This window comes from Tetrao urogallus (assembly GCF_951394365.1).
Source record: "Tetrao urogallus genome assembly, chromosome: 3".
In the NCBI taxonomy this organism is placed as follows: domain Eukaryota; kingdom Metazoa; phylum Chordata; class Aves; order Galliformes; family Phasianidae; genus Tetrao; species Tetrao urogallus.
The window spans coordinates 12,716,986-12,740,006 of record NC_136815.1 but is presented as its reverse complement, the minus strand read 5'-3'; the positions used below and the strand labels follow the sequence as shown (position 1 = coordinate 12,740,006).

General features: G+C 39.3%; 1 protein-coding gene across 2 annotated transcripts in view; it reads left to right on the top strand.

The window, feature by feature from the left end:
- COL14A1 (collagen type XIV alpha 1 chain) overlaps positions 1 to 23,021 on the top strand; it is a gene marked incomplete at both ends in the record, with an annotated part of 115,710 nt that overhangs the window by 4,441 nt on the left and 88,248 nt on the right. For both annotated transcript variants that reach the window (XM_079533221.1, XM_079533220.1), the window contains 3 exons: positions 1,217 to 1,333; positions 3,002 to 3,145; positions 6,097 to 6,183. In XM_079533221.1, the coding sequence (XP_079389347.1) occupies positions 1,217 to 1,333; positions 3,002 to 3,145; positions 6,097 to 6,183 (348 nt within the window). The remainder of the gene's footprint in view (positions 1 to 1,216; positions 1,334 to 3,001; positions 3,146 to 6,096; positions 6,184 to 23,021) is intronic.

Here is a 23,021-nt window from a genome sequence, read left to right as displayed (position 1 = left end):
GCCAACAGAAATCTACTAAGGATGGTAGTGACAAGAGGCATGCTTAAAGAGACTGAAAAGTAAAGGAAAATGTTCTGTGGGCTGTGGAGGTAGTAGGAAAAGGAGGGGTAATGTCTGTGGAGGACTTAAGCTTTTCTAACTCTTCTTATTGCTCAGCCTCCAGATGGCTTCCCCTTTCATTTTAGATCGGTTAGTTCTGTATGAGCCCAAACCTATTCAAATGTATAAAGATTCTCCCTTATTGGCAGCCGTGAATATCACAGGCTGCACCACTAGCAACTGTGCATTAGTTGTCTGCTGTGAAAGGGGGATGTGACTCCCTGGAGTAGAAGAGAAATACTCTGTAGGGTATTGTCTAACAATGGTGCTTGCCAAAGTAGAAGGATGCTCGCTGCGAGGGGCCAGTTAATGTGCATGTGCACTGTACTGCTGATATTGCTTAACAGTCTAGGTTGGATTTTCTGTTTGTTCCTCTGTGTGTTACTTCACTGAAATGTCATGTCTTTCGTGCTCTTTTTCATTTCACCTGCTCCTTCTGATTGAAACCCATGTGATGGCACAAGATAAAGGAAGGCCAGATTTTGTTTACCATTTCCAAATTACCCCCTACCTAAATCTTTACTATCCTGTGCATGTCTTCTGGTGATGAGACCAAAGCAGTGTTTGCAACTGGGCAAATGTTTGTCCCTGTGGCTAAGTGTGTAAATTGGGCAGCTGATGCTCCTTCTGCCTTGTGCATCCCTGTCTTTCCTCTTGGTTACAGTACCTTCACAAGGCTTTGAAAATTTGGCCCTGAGTGACTTCAGATGTGGGGCAAAACCCACAATGATGTGAAGTGAAAGAGGCTGTCTATGTAACACACACTGTCAGCATAAGCAGGGAGAGCAATTTGAATTCCGTTGTATTAACAAAGAGCATTTGTATTACCAGCTTTGCCTGCTAAAGTAGAGTCTTAACATCTAACACTGTTTGTTTTCCTGTCTTCTGCTAAGTTGTTAGCTTGTTTTTGTAAACAGTTAAATAAAAGGTATGTCTGAGGGAAGTAGTGCACCTGGGGACGTCGTTTTACAAACTAATAAACTGATACGTGACATTTGGAATAACTTGCATCCTGTGTTAAAATTTTGTGTCGTCCTCCTACATGTTTGTTTTAATGTTTAAAATTGATTATTTCCTTTATTTGAATTTAAATGTTGTTTTCTTTCCCCACTTGCAGTGTCCCCACCAACAAGGCTAAGGTATAATGTAGTCAATCCTGACAGTGTACAGATCTCTTGGAAAGCCCCCAAAGGGCAATTCAGTGGATATAAGCTGCTTGTCACTCCAAGTTCAGGTAAAATGAAAATCTGTATATTCTCTTGTAAGGTGAAATTACTGTTGGCATCTGGACCTAAGGTTAGGCAGCTTTCCTGAGGCTAATGTCAGTTTTTAGGAATAAGGAATTGTGAGCAAACTGTGGGTAAGAGTATTGGCCATGCAACAGAAGGGTGAAATTTATTGAAGCACTGGGTAGTCCTAGGCACAGAATATGGGAACTGATGGTAGTTCTACTTCATGTGTAGTCCTTGAGATTGTCACTGCTCATCTGTCTTTACCTTTCTTCCAGTGTGGTGTAAGGAAGACTATAGGAAGTGCTTGAGGGAGAGCGCAGGAATGCTATTTCAGTCAGAGCTTTGAGATGGATCTCCGTGGGCCTTTTCCCATGGTGAACTTCTCAGAGCAAGATTTTAGAACAAACATGAGCATAAAATCATTCTTTCATTCAAAAGCATTTTTAAAAACAGAAGATGAAGTGGCTGTATAAGGCTATCTTATAGAGGTACTACTTCTATCTATATTCACATTTAGCTAAAATACGTACGTATATACCTTTTCTTATATAAAGTCTCCTGAGAAAGGGGCAAAATGGAAGTGTGTGAAACAGCTATGCTGTTGTGTGCATTTTTGTATTAGTTATTTTTTGTTTTATTATGCTTTATGAGCCTCGTCATCAGACAGCGTGTTCCTTAATGATATCACATAATACTTCTCTTGGATGATGGTTGAGATCATCTTCTTAGCAAGTTTGGTATCAGTTTGGAGGAAATTATTGACAGGCTAGAAGTTAGGGTTGCTGTTCAAAGGGATCTGGACAGCTGAGAACTGTCTGACTGTCTTTCTGGGCTGACAGAAACCTTACCAAGTTTCATAAAAGAAATTTATGAAAATCTTATGAAACAAATGCAAATTCAAATTTGCAGAAACCTCTGAAGGGAGAATGGAAAGAAAAAGGAACTGGGTTAATGGTGCCCAGTGCCAGGGCAAGAAACAATATGCATGAACTGCAGTGCAGGAGTTACTGCATCAGGAACATGAGGAAGCACTTCTTTACTGTGGGGGTGACCAAACACTGTCACAGGTGGCCCAGGGAAGCTGTGGAGCTTCCTTCTGTGGAGGTATTAGAAAGCAGTGTGGATGTGGTCTTGGGCAAGTGGCTGCAGGATGCCCTTCTTGAGTTGTACAAAATGAAGCCTGGAAGTCCATTCCAACATCAACCTTTTTTTTTACTCTGAGAAACCTCAGAGGTTCCTTTCAGCTTACATAATTCTGTGATTTCATATCATTAATCTTTAGTCTGTAATTTTGGTTGCAAAAAGTACTTCCCTGCTTTCTGAGCTGATTATTTGATTTTTCACTTTTAATAAAGTGTCTCATTGCCCAATACTCATCTGGCACAACTATTAAAAGCAATATGTTGGCTATTCTGTGAGACCTAGATACAGATGCAAGGGCTGATTGGATTGTTTGTATCTAAAAACTTGGTTTCTTTCTGATCAGGGTGTTTGACTTCTTGCTTTTTGGTGATGTTGTCTGACCTAGTCTACTCCGGATAGTTCCAAAAGTGGACAATAAAGTACACTTGCATCTTAGGAGAGTTTGAGGCGGTTTTAACTCATTGCATTTTACCTTTCTACAAAAAAGTAATTACATCTTTGCTTATTTTTGATCTTTTCTGTTACAGGTGGAAAAACCAATCAACTAATTCTTCAAAACACTGCAACCAAAGCAATTATTCAGGGTCTAATTCCAGACCAAAACTATGCCCTTCAGATCATTGCCTTCAGTGATGACAAGGAGAGTAAGCCAGCCCAAGGCCAGTTCAGAAGTATGTATCTTTTATATCTGACATGCAGAGTTGATCAACCATTCAGCATAATTTATGAAGCTGTAACAAACTGATATTGAAAGCAATAAGGGAAATACAGTTTCTTCAGTTGGTAGAAGGCTGTTTGGATCCACAGACTTTATCTGATACAGCTACAGTTGGAGGCCTGAATTAAGGCAATTGCTCAGGAGTTTCTTGCTTTGGGCTTTGTTTCTTTTGGTTTGGAATGCCTATCTTTGCCATTCCTTTATGAAATTAGCCAGTGTCTTTTGGAAGAAAATTTTCAGTGAGTAGAAACGAGAAGGGAAGTATGGTAATCTGATATAACAGAAAGTTGCTGAAGGCTCTTATCTGACTTATTCATGTTGTTAATATTTCTAATAAAGTGAAAATGTAGCATTATAAGAGATTCAAACAAAACCCTGATTTGTTCTTCATTTGCATCTTAAGTAGCACTGTCAGTTTGGTCAATGAAGAGAAAAATGTGTTAGTTTGGAGGTATAGTTGAAATCATGCTGAATTAATTCCCTTGATGCTAAGTATCTTTATAACAGTTTGTGGGGGATGCTGCTTGTTCTGAATGCTCAATCACTTTACTCTTAGAATGAACATGAGACAATATGTGCTGACTGCTTGATGTGCTGTGTGTAAGAGTTTTTTAGCTTTTTATCACAGCTACTGTGTATTTATTATTTTAAATAATCCCATCCCACTTAGGAAACCCACAAAACCACAGATTACTTCAGCATTAAACCCACAGAAAGCTATAACAGCTTCTATAATATAGGTATGGTTCTATTTTAAACTAGCTCTGTTCCTCAGGAAATGCAGAGCTGGCAGCTTGATTTAACAATGTGGGAATTAAGTTCTGTTTAGTATACTCCTCCTCTGCTGCCAATGAAAACATGTAAAACTTAACAAGATGGGAATTGCGTTTGGCCATATGAATGATGCCTTATCTAAATAAAACCAGGAATGATGGATATACAAAAACTTCCTTCCTCTTATCCCGTATTCCATGTTTTTCCCCTTCTCTGACAAGTGGTTGCTGACTCTAAAGATAAGAAGAGGTCAAACAAATTCAAAACTTTGAGAATATCCTGGATTTTAGTGCACTGGAAGTGTGTATCTTATGCACTGGAATTGTTTGATGTTCAAAGAGTTTCTCTTGATGCTACAATAAAATTTTATTGTTAAGAGTATTCCTTTTTCATAGTTAGATATGCTTTTTGTTGTTGTTGTTGTTGTTGCTTATAAATTATTATACAAGATCACTGGGAGATTTCTTCTTTTTAAGATGCATCTGTAAAAGTGTAGTTGGTTAGTTCATTGCCTGTGTGAACAAGTAAAAAAAACTGATGTCTTTTTGTATAACTTTCTTATGCATTCAGATTGTTGTTACTTTGATGAAAGGGCTTTCCCCAAACCAAAAATCTGTCACAATGTGACTGACTTATCTCCTGGGAGAATTTTAAGACTTGTTCCATTTCTCTACGGACTCGCTCCTCTGCAGCATTAGGATTAGAAGGGTCATCTGCACCTCCTTAGTGGTGTTTGCTCCTAGTCATTATTTAAAGGAACACTCTTACTTGCTTAGCAGCAGCGTCTTTTTTGTTTAGTGTTTCTCTATTTCTCTAGAGGCTATTTTACCTCTTTTATTTCAATTAGAGTGGAGTTAATAAAAAAAAAAAAGTTAATTTTTGGCCAGTATCCTTAGTTCTGTACCTGGAGTGAGGATGTTGTGAGTTCTGGGGAGGATTTTCTTATTGAGAGATTTTACAATGGCTTATTGTCTTCATAAGAGCTTAAGATGGTCTTGTGATTATATTTTGGATTGAGGCTTGAAAGAATGCTGTTTCAGATACTCCACATGCAGTTGGTTTAAATCAGTGTAATCCATTTGGCTTTGGTTTTGCTTCTGTAAAACAGAATGCCTGTGTTGTCCTTTTTATATTGTGTGTTTCAAGAGATAACAGGTAGTCTTTCACAGTCTCACAATGTTTTGGGAAGGACGTAGCACAGAGTGACTCTGATCCAGGCTAAGATTTGGTGCCTACTTGAATGAATGTTGGTCATAATCCAGGTCTACATAAACTAAGGTTTTTAACTGGGGTAAAATTTTGCTTTCTATGACACACCTTTTTTTCTTTTTTCCCGAGATGTTCCTGGCCATTGTAGATTGCAGGGATTTTGACACCAGTTAACATTCAAAGGAAATTATGTAATTTATTCCTCTGATATAGATACATGTATACATATATATATATATATTATTCTTTTCCATAATATATTACTTTTGTAGTGATTTTTTGCAAAATCTTTCAAACTACATTGAAGTAGGGAGATAATGGCTATTAATAAAATATAAAGATTAGCTAATCAAGCTAGATTCTGCTAGGCTTTTTTGAGAAATCTAAGACCTAGAGGGTGATGTATCCTATGCTCTTGAAAGCCAGGAAACTATTGAAGTGTAAGCTTTGGAAAAACTCTGCTGTTGTGGGAATACTTGGTGCCCTGAACACAGATTTGGGCATGGGATTTAAGCTGATTTTTGCAAAGAAGATAATGTAATAGCTGGCTTATGTGATCTTGTGCTGGATGACCTGCGGTAGAACTTTGCAGTACTGGAGTTTGCCCAACTAGCTTTGCCAACTTCTGCAGTTATATTTCCAGTGCTGACTCTTATTATAGGCTTAGATGCTGATGTCACTGTATTTGGACTCTCTTGAATGAGAAGAATCACTTTTGAGAACTTTAATGTCTCTAGAAGGGAGTGAGGGGGGCAGAATCATGAAGTAATAAACCCAAAGAGAGTAAGAGCAACAGTCACTTATTACCTAAGTATATTGCAAGATATTGTGTGAAATGTTTCTACTTGAAAGAGGAAAACAACGTGCTTCCATTGCTCTGTTTCTGATTTGATTGATTTATTTTTCCCTTTATTTTTCTAGTTAAAGACATAGAGAGAAGAAAAGAAACAAGTAAATCCAAAGTGAAGGATCCAGAAAAAACAAATGCGAGTAAACCAGCTCCAGAAGGTCAGATGTGACTTGGGTGATATTCTGATAATAACCAGCTTCTTTGTTGAACTTGGCCACTGCATAGATTTTCTTTAAATCATTACTTCAGATCTTGTTTCCAGGGTAGTTGAGTTGAGCAGAAGGGAAAAAATCAGTATTTCCATGAATACTGGAGAGTTTCTACAACAGAGGGATGACTTCTAGTTCTGTATTCTGTTTTATCACTTTATACAGTAAGCACTAACTGCCACTATGAGTAGCATAAAAGCAGGCTTTGAACCTGCATTAAAAAAAAAATAAAAATCATACTACCTTTACATCCCCACTGGGTGCACTAGTTAAAAAAATGAAATAAAATTGTGTGCATGTACTTGTATGGGTGGGTATATATTTAAATACATTTTTTTCATATAGCTGTTTTTAATGCATTTATGTGTGTGTGATGTCGTGTCATCTTGCCTGCAAGACATACTTAACTAGTGTTAACTCCTACCTGAAATTAAATGGATATTCTTCTGTAATTGTGATATCATAACTTATGTCTGCCCTAAGGATGGTTTTGTATTTGAAAGAATTTGAAATACTTTGGGGAAAAAAAGCTTTTGTCTAGTTGTGAGGAGTTAATCTTCTGGCAAAATGTAATATTGCTTATCATGAGAAGCTCATCTAGAATGGGCAGCAACTTCTATTTAAAGCTTTAAATTATTTGGTTGTATCAGTGTAGTTTGTGTCAGAGCAAAATACACTTTCATCTAGTACTTGTGGGAAGCTCTTGCTGTTCTTTTGTTGTAATATCTTTTACTAGGAAACTGGGAAGGCAAAATGTCTCAGTCAATGAAGTTGACCAAAAAGAGGTTAAAAAAAAACCCAAAAACCTGCCAACAACACCAAAACCCAATTATGCTGATTCGTATGAATCCTTGCTTGTGTTTAAACCCAATCACAGCAATATTCAAATGCAGTGTACTTTTTTCTTACTGTCTAGCTGTTCATATTTCTTCCTTATGGACAGCATAATGATTTACCAAAGTGATAGAGATTCCAACTGAATGACTTCAGGGAGAATAGAGTGAGAGCCCGGGCAAAAAAGTTGTGCAGAAACAACAATGTCAGCAAAAAATGCTTAGCAGTGAATTCAGAAATGAAGCATGAGGAATAATGGTATCAAATTTTTTCTAGTTTAATGTATAAGGGCTGGTCCACCTCAAACTGAAATTGAATCATTGAATTAAAAACAAAATAAATCACGAAGTGTCTCTGAAAGAAATAAAAGCAAAATATTATGGTAAAACTGTGAAGAATAACTTGATCCTCTGCAGGTGTTTGACAGGAAATGGTCTGAGTGTGACCTAAAGAATTAATCACTTAAATAGACCTAAAGAATTAGACGCTTAATTAGTTTCATAACAATTTGATATTATGTCTGTATTTGATGCATTTAATAGCATCTCTGATACATTCTGTGGCTGAGTTATATCTTTAGTTCAAGTTGGTGATGCTGTAAAAGTTAGCAGTGCAAAAAAAAAGGCCTCCAACAATTGGGTAGTATGATATATTACCTGAAAATGGAGCAATCTTTGCCCACAAAGCAAATTGAAAACAACCATTGTCCAGACTGGTATTGTTGGGACATGGTCAATGCTTCTGTTCTTGTCTTAGCTGGAAGGGTAGCAAAACCTTATTTAGCCTTTTCTGCAAGTACCAGAGCCAAGTTTTGAAGTAAGAAGGTGCCTTCTATGAACATCTGCTCCACTTCTTACTGAGGGATGGTTTGAAAAGGTGAGACTGGATGATCTTTGCAGGCTTTACAAAGGCAGAAGTCATAATTCATTCTTCTGCATATGAAGAATTGTCTCTCAGAATTCTCTGATGTGAATGTTAGGACAGGTTTGGCATCTTAATAGGTCATGTAATCCCAACTCAATGTTTTGGGGCAAAATTAATGCATAGCAATAAACTTGTTAAAATGTACAGAAAGTGTGTGAACGCAGTCCATAATTAGTGTGTGTTAAGGTAGCTCTTACCAGTTGATCCATGTGTATCAATGGGCCGGGCGCAGAGAGTGGTGGTGAATGGAGTCAAATCCAGCTGGCGACCGGTCGTGAGTGGTGTTCCACAGGGGCCGGTGCTGGGGCCTGTCCTCTTCAATATCTTTATAGATGACCTCGATGAGGGCATCGAGTGCACCCTCAGTAAATTCGCAGATGACACCAAATTGGCTGGAAGCGTGGATCTGCCTGGGGGTAGCGACGCCCTACAGAGGGATCTGGACAGGCTGGAGAGCTGGGCTGGAGCCAATGGGATGAGTTTCAACAAGGCCAAATGCCGGGTCCTGCACTTCGGCCACAACAACCCCAGGCGACGCTACAGGCTTGGGGCGGTGTGGCTGGAGGACTGCGTAGAGGAAATGGACCTGGGGGTATTGATTGATGCTCGGCTGAACATGAGCCGACAGTGTGCCCAGGTGGCCAAGAAGGCCAATGGCATCCTGGCTTGCATCAGAAACAGTGTTGCAAGCAGGAGCAGAGAGGTGATTGTTCCCCTATATTCAGCACTCGTCAGGCCGCACCTCGAGTACTGTGTCCAGTTTTGGGCCCCTCACTGCAAGAAAGATATTGAGGCCCTGGAACGTGTTCAAAGAAGGGCAACGAAGCTGGTGAGGGGTCTGGAACACAGGCCATATGAGGAGAGGCTGAAGGAGCTGGGAATGTTCAGCCTGGAGAAGAGGAGGCTCAGGGGAGACCTCATTGTTCTCTATAACTTCCTGAAGGGAGGCTGTAGTGAGCTGGGGGTCGGCCTCTTCTCTCGTGTCATTAGTGATAGGACCAGAGGGAATGGCTTCAAGCTACGCCAGGGGAAATTCAGGCTGGACATGAGGAAGTATTACTTTTCAGAAAGGGTGGTCAGGCACTGGAATGGACTGCCCAGGGAGGTGGTGGAATCACCGACCCTGGGGGTGTTCAAGGAAAGACTGGATGTTGCGTTGAGGGACATGGTTTAGTAAGAGCTATTGGGAATAGGTGAACGGTTGGACTGGGTGATCTTTTAGGTCTTTTCCAACCTTAGTGATTCTATGATTCTATGATTCTATGATTCTATGATCATGCTGATTTTTCTGAAGGGCACCAGGGGTACGTAATTATTGAAGCTTGTTGTTCATAAATGCTTAACTAATAACTTTCTTCAAGAAACTCTGTCAAGTGGTTTGTGTGGCTCATGAGAAATTTTTTCAGCAGCTCTAGTATCCCAGGTTAAAATTTTCCACGTGTTATGTCCTGACTGTTTAGATAGTTTAGAAAGAATTTATTCCTTTCTTTCCTACTCAAAGTACTGTGCTCTTATCTCAAATAAATCTGCAGTGTATATCAGTAGTGTCATCGTGCTGAATTAATTCACCTTTTAATTTATACATCAAATGTTAACAGTGTGTTTGATTTCCAGAAAGCTCCTCTGGTTCTTCTGTACAAATAATTTCAAGTGTTGAATCTTCTTCCTGTATTTCTCAGAACCTGTCAGTTTTCAGCTTAGTGATAGATTAATCACTGCTGCACACTCAGTAACATCAGAAGCCTTTTTTTCTTCCTCTCTGTTGAGATAAAGTTCACGGACTCACCTTCATTCAGCATGCACTGATATTTGAGTACTTGTACCTTGGCACTTCTCCAATTCTATCATGTACAAAGCTCCTTTCTTCACAATGAAAGGGATTAATACGTTCTTTGCCTTCTCAGATGTTTTGTAGTTTTTCGAAGAAATACTAGGAGTGATTCTGTAGTCACATCCCTTTAGGGAGAGAAGAATCGCAGTGTTTTTGACTGCATCCTGTGGCAAGTACGTGACTGTATCCTTTCAAGTGCTTCAGTTAATGCCTGTAAAGTTCTCAGACAATGATTTTAATGACAATAACAAAACACAGAGGGCCAATTTTATTTTTTTGCTTGCAAATTTTATTTGGGGATTTTTTTTCTATGAGAGTTGTTGCAGGTTAGCCTAGGCTATCTGCCAAACTCTTACTTAGTTGCTTTCTCCATGAGGATAGTGGGAGAAGATAGGAAGAACAGAAATGAGAAAGTGTTGTGGTTTAACCAGGCAGGTAGCTAAGCACCACATGGTCATTTCTTCCCTTCTCCCTGTCTCCCAGTGGGATGGGGAGAGAATTGAGGCGGGGGGGAAGCCGAAAAAACAACAGAGTAAACTTGTGAGATGGTATCATCACAGAATCACAGAATGGCCAGGGTTGGAAGGGACCTCAAGGATCATGAATCTCTGACCCCCTGCCACATGCAGGGCCACCAACCTCCCCGTTTAATACTAGACCAGGCTGCCCAGGACCCCATCCAACTTGAACACCACTAGGGACGGGGCATCCACAACCTCTCTGGGCAAAAAAATATAAAATCTGTTCAATAAAATAGAAAAGGAAGTGTGGGGAAGAAACTATAGTAATGATAATTAGATGTATAAAAATTAAGGGATGTAAAAGCAATTGCTCACCACCCAGTGACGAGTGCCCAGCTGGACTCTAAAATCAACTTTGATTTTTTTTTTTTATTTTTAATTTTATTTTATTTTATTTTTTTTTTCCAGCTGAAACCATGCTCATGCTCAATGCTCATGGATTGTTTGCCAGATATCATCACAGGCAAATCAGATTAGACTTGACTTGAGAAAAAAAGCACCCCATTTATTGCCAGTTAAAATAATAATTAAAAAAAAAAAAAAAACCCCAACAAAACTAATTGGATAGTAGGAAACAGAACTACAAGCATTAAAACAAATTTGCCTTCCTCTCTTTCCTGAATGTTTTTTTCATATTTTTCTTCTTCCAATGCTGTGCACATAATCAAGTAATACAAAATGCATATAATTCATAAAATATATTGGTATATGAATCTGATGCTTGGATTATAATAGCTCTTCCAATAACATCACGCTGGTCTTTAGATGCTGATAGAAATGAGAGGTACAGTAGACTTTCACAGAATCACAGAATTGTGATTCTTTCAAAACACTTGGGTTTGTTTTCTTCTTCCAGTACTGCTATCACCTTTGTAGGTAATTAGCATTCACCTTGTAGCTATCGAATGGCACTGTGTTGCATACTGTAGGAATGAAATCCAGAGAGGTATATTAAGATGCTGTTCAGCAGAAGAGACTAATGATTTGATTTGTCTGTTTAGTTAATGTCAGCTGCTTCAGTATGTACTGCTAGATAGCGTGAAGTCAGTGTTGTGAGGTATTTTACTTAGCTCCAGGAATGAATACCTTCTGAGATACTGCTCTGTTGGCTGTGTTTCTTAGTTTACTCATTTCATCCTGGCTAGCATAACTGCAGATGTTGGTTTTAGTTTCTTTTCTGTGGTATTTTTAAAAATTACTTGTTGAATTGTACGCTACAGAACTCATTAATTATGTCTTTGTTCAACCTATAATTGGTTGTATTGACAATGTTTCACTGTGCTTTCTGGAGGGCACTTCGGCTTTTGCATTATGAACAAGCAGAAGAAAGAGATCACGACTGTTTTGTGTGGGCATATTTCCCAGTGCCGTTCTGTTCTTCCTATGCATTCTGTCATCTGTTTGTTGTATGTTAGTCTGTTTCTGCAATCTTAGGCTAAAAGTAAAGGTTATTGGAAAGTACTTTTCTCTCACTGTCAGTGTGAATTCTTTTGTCCTATTTAGTGACTGCACTAAATACTACAGTCATTCAGTACAGTCAGACAGGTTTGCCATAGCTCCATGCCTCTATATTCAACCAGCAGCAAGGCTGAGCATGTATTCCTAGTTAAGTGTTCTCAAATGCACGAACACATTTGGCCACAAAGATCAGCAGTCTCACTCAGGGTACACACCAACAAAAACATCAGTGGCCTCTTCCTGTTTACCTCTCTAGCGGATTGGGATGAAAGCCAACAAGTGGGGAAAAAAATACGACCCCTTCAGTAACTGCTTGGATCCCCTTATCTCTAATTGTGTCATGCAGACAAATACACAGGCAGACAGGTCTCTCAGTTGACTTTCACAACAGAATCTACAGGCCTAGATATCCTAGTTTCTCTTGTAGCCTGCTCCAGCTGTCTCATAGAGACACACAGATATTTGGCCCAGGCTAATAATTGCTTTGATACCTGGCTCCCAAGCTGCTTTCCCTATTTCCAGCTAGTTTGCCTGATATTCATTAGACTTTATATATTGACACATGTACCCTTGCTTCTCCTATTTCTAGCATCATGGATTTGTGAGAGCTCATGAACTGTCATCCCTGCTGCAGTTGCTGACAGTGTAGATCTAACTTGCTGTGGTTGGTATCACAGGCATGTGAGCTTGTGTCAGTGACTTTAGTTGCTGGCATTCAGGGCTGCATACATGTACAGAGAGTAGTGTGCTTCTCACGCTGAATAATAGCTACAAAAGGAATTTAATTAGAAGATGGGGCGCTGTGGGATTATTGGGCATAGGATTTTTATCTTTTTATTTTCCCATGCTAGTTCTTCTACAAATTACCTTGATCTCTCCCTTTCCCAACCTTTGGCTCCTGCACTAAGCATATGGTACTAAGGCTTAGACAATCCTCATTCCTGTATGGGATGTTAGGATGACTTGGGTTGGAAAAGGCCCAAAGGATCATGAATCTCCAACCCCCCTGCCACAGGTAGGGCCACCAACCTCCAGATCTGGTACTAGACCAGGCTGCCAAGGGCTCCATCCAACACCCAACCTGGTGTTGAACACCTCCAGTGTTGGGGCATCCACAGCTTCTCTGGGCAGCCTGTTCCAGCACTTCACTGCTCTCTCTGTGAAGAACTTCCCCCGAGATCTAATGTAAACCTTCCGTCTTCGAGCTTAAGACCATTCCCCCTTCTTCTATCACTACCTACCCAAATAAAAAGTTTATTCCTTTCCTCTTTAAATACTGGAAAGCTGCAATGAGGTCTCCTCACAGCCTTCTCTTCTCCATGCTGAACAAGCCCAGCTCCCTCAGCCTGTCTTTGTAGAGGAGGTGCTCCAGCCCTCTGATCATCTTCATGGCCCTCCTCTGGACCTTCTCCAACAGCTCCACGTTCTTCCTGTGTTGGGGGCCCCAAACCTAGACACAGTACTCTGGATAGGGCATCTCATAATAAATCTTATTCTCTGAGTGGTAGCCCTATCAGTCTGTGCTCTGGGAATCTTTCCTTTGACTCAGCATTACAGATGTTGCCCCTGGACCCTGAGCAAATGTATGTCTTCTGAGGGACTTGGGAATAATCCTGTTTGTTTTTTTTTTTAAGAGTTTTATTCAGGTTCTCCCAACTGTCATTGTTCCTCTGTGCTCCTTTGTGTACAAAGGCAAGCATTTTATCACATAACCTAATATAATGTAGGTTTGCTTGTATTTTATCGACTGCGTTATGTATCTCCCTCTGAAGCTGGATTGGGTGCCTGAACCAAGACAGCAGAAAATATGGGTTTACTGTATGATAGTGAATTAAACTCCAGAACAACCATAGCAAATGGAGGAAAGGCACTTACATTTTTTCACTACACTATTGTTTATGAGTTGTATTTCTTGTATTTGTTGTTTAATGCAGATGATTTCTTTCCTGTCTTTTCATTTTGCTATCTCCCACTCTGGATTAAACTGTTTTGCAGGTACCTATTTACTAGCTCATGTTTGATTTTTCTTTACAGGTCTCAAAATATGTTAATTCAGTATTAGACCATGTCTGATGAGCTACAATCAGAACAGTACAGAAAAAAACAGGATTTTTTTTGGAGGCTTTTTATTCCTTGATGTGCCACGTGGATGTTGACCTCCCTTATGTTAGAGCAGATAGCAGACCCAGAGCTATGCTGGGAGGTGGTATTTTTCTGTTTTGAATGCTTACTCTAATATCTAGGCAGCACCATGGAGTAAGTACAAGACCTGCTTGTTTTAGTGTATGCTACTCTATTAAAGGTAATATCAGCTTAAAAATGAATTTATCATCCCTGTTTCTCTGTGGTGTGGCCTCAGATCCCCATGTGTCCCTTGAGAAGACTGGGGAGTGCTTGGATCATGCTGTAACGTACTTAAAGCATTCTGGACTGCCACAAAACCTTGGCAGGCATTTATAATTATGCTTCCCTCAGCATACTCTTCTGACTACTCTACAATGGCTCAGCCCTAGGGAAAATTTTATAGATCCATTTTGGTTTCGGACTCTCACTTTTATGCTTGGCTCCTTTCTGAGCCTTTTTTTTTCTATCTAACGGAGAATCTGTGTTACGTTTATGTCATTTGCCACTAGTGAAAGCAGCACCCGATCATCCGACTTTGCCAGTAAGCTTCTCACTTGAATCCAGGTGTGTCAATGATTTCCTGATGTAGTACTAATATTTCTCCAATTTCTAAAGGAAGCCTATAAAGAGGAGGTAAGCCAACACTTTGAAGGGGTAGATAATAGCGGGACAAGGGGAACTGGTTTTAAGTTGAAGGAGGGAAGATTTAGGTTGGATATCAGGGGGAAGTTCTTTCCTATGAGAGAGGTGAAGTGCTGGAACAGGCTGCCCAGATTGGTTGTGGATGCCCTGTCCCTGGACATGTTCAAGGTCAGCCTGGTCTAGTATTAAGTGTGAAGGTTGGTGGCCCTGCCTGTGGCAGGGGGGTTGGAGCTTGATGATCCTTGGGGTGCCTTCTGACCCTGGCCATTCTATGATTCTCTGCTCTGGAATTCATTTAGAACTTGCCCAGCAGATGTATCTGCAGACCCCCACCCATTGTATGTAAATGAGGCATGGCTTCTTTTTTGGTAGTGATTGTTTTTCACCCATGCTGTGCAAGAGATGACTTCTTCCTCAACTTCAGGTGATGCAAATATCTGCCTAAAAACAGGACATGAGGAAGACTTAGCTGAATACATCTTTGGCATACGAATTTAGGATATCCCATCCAAGCCAGGTGTAATTTGATGAGAAGTGTTTGTCAAGTTTCTATGCCAGTCTATAAACCTTTGAACCACCATACAGAGCTTTGTACGTTGGGAATTCCTTGCTAGCTACTGGATGACTTCCAGGAGGACTCTGTTGCAAGGAAACTCTTGAATAAACTCCCTCATTGTTTGGAAAGTTTAGCTCATTGTGTTTTGGATGATCGGTGCTTATTCCAAGAGTTCATCCTATGAATTTCTCTGGGGTGGACATAGCTAAACCTTTGAATCCTCTGACTGCTTGCAACTTGGATTTCCTTTTTTCAATGGCAGTGTTTTTATGGATCTGGTCACGATCCTTCGGCACACTCCTGCTTCCTGCCTCCCACAGCTGGAAAACCTGATAGGATGAATCAATACTGAGATGAGCAGATCTCTTAAATGCTTTCTCTTTGCCATCCTTCTGAGATTTTGAGAAAACCAAACATGCTACTACATTTACAGATTTTAGTAATATATGTTTCCCTCAGTTGTATAGGAGACTGTTCTCCAGTATCAGATAAATGCTTGTAACAACAATAAACTTTGCTTATGTGCCACCAGAGCCTAAGCCCGTCTGTCTCAGGCGTCTTGAGCTGGTCTCTGTCATGGAATCAGGGCACTTATCAGGCCCCTTCTTTCATTTTGAATACAGTACCCTGGATGACTTTGCCCAAGCCATTCTATGATTCTATGGTTACTGTCTTGACAGAACCCAGACTCCAAGGTCCATTGAGTATGTGATTGCAGCTGTGCATGCAGCATCAGGTTCTGTAACACCACCATCATTATGGCCACAAGAACCTTTAAAAATAGGCTTAGAAGAAGAAGAATGGAGAGTTGTGTTGCCCATAATCCATTGTAATGATAATCGTTCTATGCTATTTCTGTATCTTGGAAGTCTGTATGAATTATGTTTCTATTAGCACAGGTTTCTATTGGCCACTTGGAAGGAAAGATATGAAAGAGGGTAGTTTTTATTTCTCTTCACTTCAAGGAGAAAGAGTATGCTAGTGACCCCGAGATATGGCACCTTTCAACATCTTTATCTATAAAGAGGTAGATGGCCACGAGTTTGCCTGTAAGTGTGTTGCAGTCAACTGAATAAGAGAGAAATGTGTTCTTGAGAAAAACCAAGATGCTAACTGGAGATTCAAAGGTTTGTTCAGGAAAGAAAAGCTTGGTATTAGAAGGTATGGTCCACGCCAGTCAGAAGCTGAAGATTGGGCAGATTGCCTTTCTGTTATTTACAGTCTCCCTCCTCATCCCTCTTTAGAAACTCTCTTTGAACACACCTGCTTTATGAAAAGTAGACGCAGTGATGACAGATGTCCACAGAACCTGTAGCTCAGAAAAAAAAAAAAGGTGCAATTTATAGCTCTCTTTCTACTAAACCAGTGTAGATAAAAACAACCTTTCAGCTTTGTCATGAAATGATCCAGCTCCTATATCAGTGTGTTCAGTTTGTAACCCTTGAATTACAAAATCTTAGGTTAATAACCCTTAGTTTATAAGCCGTGTATGCTCATATGTTAGCACAGGAAGGACTTTCTTGGTAAGTCTGAGCTGTTTCCAACTGAACACCCTCCCCCAGCCCCATGTGGCTCTTTGGGGTTTTTTGGTAGTTTTCCTAAAGGCATTCACTTCTTTGTGTAATCAGTTCTTACCTGAAATGGGAGATTGCTCTCATACTTGAATGACTGATTAATAGAAGCCCAGGTGAGCGAACAGTCATTCTTTTCAGACTGCTTTTCAGCTCTTCAAGTTATTAGCTGTTGAACATCCATCCAATTGTCAGAATGCACTGGCATGGTTTGATTTGCTGGCAGCAAGAGACTGTTACCTTAAGTCAGATTCAGGGTCTGTGTTGATATGTTTCATTACTTAAATACTTTCATTGCTACTATGCAGAGGCACTCCTTAACAGTTCTTAATCATGTGCCAGCATGAATTCTTTTTACTTCCATTTGAACCTACATAGTAGTGCATTTAAAATTTGTGTGTCAGTCTTGGAAGGATGAGACAAAAAAAGCAATGGTGAGGTGGTAAAAGATTGCAACAGCACCTTCTGCTGCATTAATAAACACCAAGGTGGAAGACTGAGACTCTCTTGTAAGAAATCTATAATCATAAAAGACTGATGCATCAACACATTAATCTGTCACTAAGCAGCATTGCTCTGTGCTCTTGGCAACAGCACATGAGATTAAGACTAGCATTTGGTATCTATTTTCTGGGACTGTGCTCCTTGAGATGGCCTTCTCGTAAATGCAGCTAGAAGGTACTAAGTCTTTTGCTTTTGAGCTGTTTGCTGTACAAGTTCCTTTTAAGGGGTGCTCCTTACACTTTGAGAGGGAAGACTTGTTCCACAGTTTGTCTTGTTCATCTGATACTAACACTGTTGATAAACATTAAGCAGGAACTTATAGTGAGGAGAGGTGAGTTCAGGGTCATTTCCACCATCACTACTTATTGTAAAGGTCTTTGTGCTCTTTCTGGACCTGTTAACTCTGATTCTGGCTTTGCTACCAGCACTTTTTGCCTGGTGCCCTGTATGCTTAGTAGGCCTTGGTGTTAAGATAAGCTCCACCTCTTGGTATGAAAACTGTTCTTTAGTTGCTGAAACAGAATTTATTCACATGGCAGAGTAGTCCTTGTTTTCCTTCTAGTAGGTATTCTCTCTGGTCTTGCCTGTCTGGTTATTGGTACTGACTGTACTTGTCTGTCAGCACATAATGAGGGAATCCTTTTTCCTTATCCAGCTGCTAGGTTTTGTATATGTCTGTTTGGCTCATTATTCTTCAACAAATGGAGCTGTGGTATTCTCATACCTTGCTCTTCTGGAATCCTCTATCAAGCCCGTGCTCCTCTGGAGTGCAACCTTAATGTCTGAGCACATTAGATTACTTTGTATGCAGGAAGTTAGCAGAAGGAGGTCTACTGAGTGGTGCAAACAGCTGTATTTCAGGAGCAAATGTTAGCTTCGGGGGGTCTTTGGGATTGGCTTGTTTATGTAGTACTAAAAATTTCTTGTCTTTTGCACTGATCTTTCGTAAGAATGATGAAGGGAGTAAAGCTGTAAATTTTGTGCATAGGATGGTAGCTCTTTTGAAAAGACTAAATTGGCTGTAGCCTGTAAAATATCACTCGTATCTCATCACTCCTGTCCCAGCCTCCAGCATCTGTCAGGCTCAACATTCAAATTTAGCTCAATGCCCAGGGGGCAGACAGGTGATGTCAAACTGTGGCAGATGTTTCTGCTTTAAGTTTCATAATGTTGAATGTTTCTTTGTTCTGTTAAGAAGTAGCAATAAGTATCAGTTGGAAGCAATGATAATGTATCTGTCAGAGCTTGGTTGAGTTACTTTCATGACTTTGGTATGGCAGTTCTGCTTCCCTGTGTCTTAAAAAAGGAGAGTGACGCTCTGAAGCTCATGTTTTGTCTCAGCCAAATGGGAGATCCTTTGCAAGCCTAATATTAATATTAATATTAATATTAATATTAATATTAATATTAATATTTTATTAATCTGAGAATAGAAAACAGATGGGGGGTGGGAAACCCTAAAATTGATGGAATAGAATGTAATTATGTCTTTATGATGCAGCGATTATTGGGAGGGAAAAAGAAAAGCAAGAACAACTGAAGAATTATTTATTGAATATCGAACAACTGTTGTGTGGGGAAAAAAAGTGAAAAAAATCCTTTATTGAGCTCCATAAAACTACTCAAATAACTGAAATTTTAATGGTTGCCTTCACCCTGCTTTTCAGAAACTGAGGTGATTTAAGTATATGTGTGCATATTGAAGAACATAGTTTTAGATAAGGGCCAGGAGTTTCATTTTGATTACAGCCAAGTAATCTCTTTTCTACTACCTTACTTGTTACATTAAAGCTGTGTTTTATTTACAAGCTCAGGAGTAAACCAGCTCTCTATCGTGGTTTAAAGGAATTAACATGTACAACTTAATTAATATTCAGGATTTCTGAAAACTAATTTTGTCTGTAGTCCCCTGAGTAACTACCCTCTAGATAGGCAGAGAAAATGGTCTCAAAGACTTTATGATTCACTAAATCAAATGGAAAAAATAACCCTTAAATAAGAGAGTATTTGATACATAAGAATGTGGATAACAATAATAATAGAAACGCATCATTGTCTATCTTAAAAAGTCATTAAGACTTTCAGACAGCATTTAAAACATTAATGCAGTCAGACGCAGAGCTGAGAGCAAACAAGTATTCTGTATTCTGCAGAATACTTTCGTAGGAGGGTTTGTGGAAGATCCTCAGAGTAAATGATTGTGACTGAGTGGACATAGTGTCTTGTCATATTGAACTTCAATTTCAGGAAAGATTTCTGCAGTATGCTTTGTTCTGTATTGCTGTTGCCTAGTTGAAAGAGTTCTTAAAATAAATACATTGAACTCAGTTTAAATGCGGAGTGGTTTAATGTATTTTTTCTATCTATGTACACAGAAAAAGGGAGTTTGTTGCTGATATTTGGAAGGTGCTTCTGTGCTGTCAATCAACAGTGATCTGCCAGAAAACATTAGTGTTTTGTTTCATAGTTATTCTTCACATTTATTCTGTCACTCAAGTAAATTGGAAAGCTAGGGAATAGGAAGAAAGTTCTACAAGGCTTTGTAGGACGAAATCCTTGAACTTTTCAATAAGCTGGGGCTTGCTGCAGAAGTACAACGTTATGTTCTCATGTATAATGAGAACAAGATACTCAGTGTGTATGGAAAGATGCATAGAAAAGAGAAGTATGCTTTTCTTTCTGACAGTTGAGAATTATTACTACTGAATGCAGATGGACATATTAATGTGTTTTATCATCTACTGCTAGTTAGTTTTGTGGCTTTACATTCAAAAAGTATACTTTCAATAACAATATTTATTTATGGCTGTGTGCTCCATGAAAGAAGCAAAATACTGTTAAGCATACACAGCCAAGTGTGCATAAAATCTTATAAGCATGATTAGACAACAGATTCAGGAAATGCTAATGTTGAAACTCTCCAAAATAACAAATCTGTGGGCCTTCCAATTTGGCTATAGACATGTTCTGGAACAGAACATGGTGCATGGGAAAGAGCTGGCTGCTTTATTTTATTTGAGGATTTTTTTAGGGAGCAGAGATGAGCTTCTAACCTCATTGGGCTGCTCTTTCAACCTAATAATGTTCCAGCATTTGAGCCTTTCAAATTCAAGCCATGTTTGGATTTAGTTCAAAGAAAAGCAGCTATGTTGTATTCGTTTATCTGGTCCATAGCCTGACATATGGGATCTGTTAAGCTGAGGTCTAAGTGCAATGATGATATCACCAGTGCAATAATATCAGTGTCAGAAGCGTGAACCAGTGAGCTGCTGCATTTTGGAACCGAATGCTGTCTTGTATCCCTCCATTTTTTAACCCTTAAAAAAAAAAAAAAAAAGTAGTAATTAACTAATGTAGAATTATATTGCCCTTGTCCTCACTTGGGCTTCTGCTCAGCTGCTGTGTTGTTGACCACTGTAGAGGACTGACTTTTCTTTGTTGGTCATGCTTTATTCACAAGGTTTTTTTCACTTACTTCTGTCAGTGTCTTGGCTTTTTCTCTTTGTTACCCCATGAAGGACTCTCCCCATCATACCTTGCTATTATTGACCTCCACTTGAACTTTCTTCCTTTACATTATTTGACTTTTCCACTGTGAAAAGGAATAAGAAGGGAAAAGAAGTATTGCAGACTCGGAAAGAATTATAGTCTTAACTTGTCCTAGCAGAAGTGTGTGTTTTGGCTCTTGAAAATGAGAACAGTTTCATACCAAAGGGAGGAAAAATATCAAATGTGTTTCTGCAAAATATATCATAGCTACATGCAAATTGAACTGGTTCTTGTAAGGCACTGAATCTCCCTGTGTGGCAGTGCCTCTATTTGCTGCTTCTCCCTTTGTTTTTCAAAGAACTTTCAAATATTAGCAGTATTAACTCCAAGCGTCAAAGAGCCACTATGACCTAAAAATCATCATTTTTCTATTTGTTTCTGATTAAGGCTTTTTGTTTTTTGACAGTTTCTAAACTCATGGAATGCATGTATGAAAAAGATAATAATAGCAGGTTGAAAATGTAGCCATGGAGGGGTAGTTGGTGTTCTCAGAAGCTTGCAGACCCTGGTTTGTTCCATGCATCCTCACTGCTGCCAGAACCCCTCCCAGTCCAACTCTGTGCTCCATTTCCTTCGTGGGATGTCTCAGGGGTCACATTTTGTAGGCTCCAGTAACGCTCCATTTTTTCAGAAGGATCAAGCTGGATAACTTTCTCAGCATTGCCATCATTGGCTTCAACGGAAGCCAAATTCTGACATGGGTCTTGGTAGTGCAATTAGAACTTAAACAGTGGAATTGCAGGCAACTGAGTCATCTTTAATGTCTGGAGCCTTGAGGGATCAAAGGAAGGAAACTTCATTTGGTAGATGCAAAATTATTTCAATGATGGCTATTCTTTGAAAGATTTCCTTGAAACAAAGGCAGTTAAATTCATTTTTTCTAATGATGATGACATGACTGTGGGCAATACTGAAGTAGGTTTTGTGCAAATAACTTGTCTGAACGCACAAGCCTTGCGGTTCTGAGCTGGTGTCTTTAAGGGTGAAACGCTAAGCCTCTTAAAGTTTTTCCCTTCATTTGTGAGGAAGTGAGCAGATTGAGCTCCTTCCTCTTCAGTGAACTGCTTGACAGAATGGCAGGTTCCTTTTGCCAATAATATGAGGAAGACTGTAAATTTGTTATAGAAGGATAGGGAATTTGTTACTTTCTCCTTGAGAAACCCCCCCTAGCTGATGCACTGGAGAGAAGCCTGCCTTCTGACTTCTGGTTGTGTCATTTCCATCATTTTCCCTAATTGAAAAATTGCAGGCTCTATTAGTGTTTGGTGTGGATTGCCATACTTGGAGTAGAACTAGAAAAATGCTATCTATGTAAGATTAGGAGACATTATACACAATCACGTAACAGGTCACCTCCCTACTATCCTGATCTTGGAACTGGTGTTCTACTAGTTTTCTTAATAAGTGGGTGAAAGGGAAATGAATAGCACAACCTGATCGCAGTGACGAAGTTTGGAGTGCACTGAAGCGCTGGGTTTTGAAATAATTTTTATATGAAATTATATGCTTTCATCCTCGTTCAAGAGATGTCTTTGAGGAAAATTGCATGTTGAAGTTATGTTCTGATGTTCAAAAATTTCATAATTATCCTCGAAAACTATAAGAATCCATGACTATGTATGGTTGTATGAGAAGATCATTGGAAAAAGACTTTTGCTGGAACTGGTAATGGAAACTGGCTGTTCTCAGTGGGGTGTGTAAATTAGTCACTGCACAGTGTGTCTTTTAGAATAACTTTATAAGCTAGGATGATATGTGGTGTTTTTATTCCTATCAGGTTATGAAAATTTCTGTACAGGATGTTATTCTATTTAATATCTCACTGTTGTTTATTCCATTTTAGGGATCTTTCTGCAGTTCTATTAAGTACAACAAGGAGAAAACATAAGCAAATAGTGGGTGTACAGAAGTAACAAAACCTAAATGTTTTATGCAGAAAAGATTCAACAAGTATCTCCTATCTACGAAGAATGAATCGTATTTTCACATTGCAGTACAATCTTGGATCACACCACACATGCTAACAAAAAATAATTGAATGATGCTATTTACACTGATCTGATGATGTGGAAATAAAATATTGAAAGGAATGCGGTTATTGTTTTCTTTATTCTTCGATCTTTGCTGCACTGAATGGATTTACTAGAACCAATAAAGAGTTCTGTTCACAAAGCTATAACAGCAGTATTAAACTTTGCATGCAAAACTGGTTGATAAGAAAATAATACAGCTTGGGCTTCACAGTTAGCATAAAGTCATAGTTTTGAAGGGTT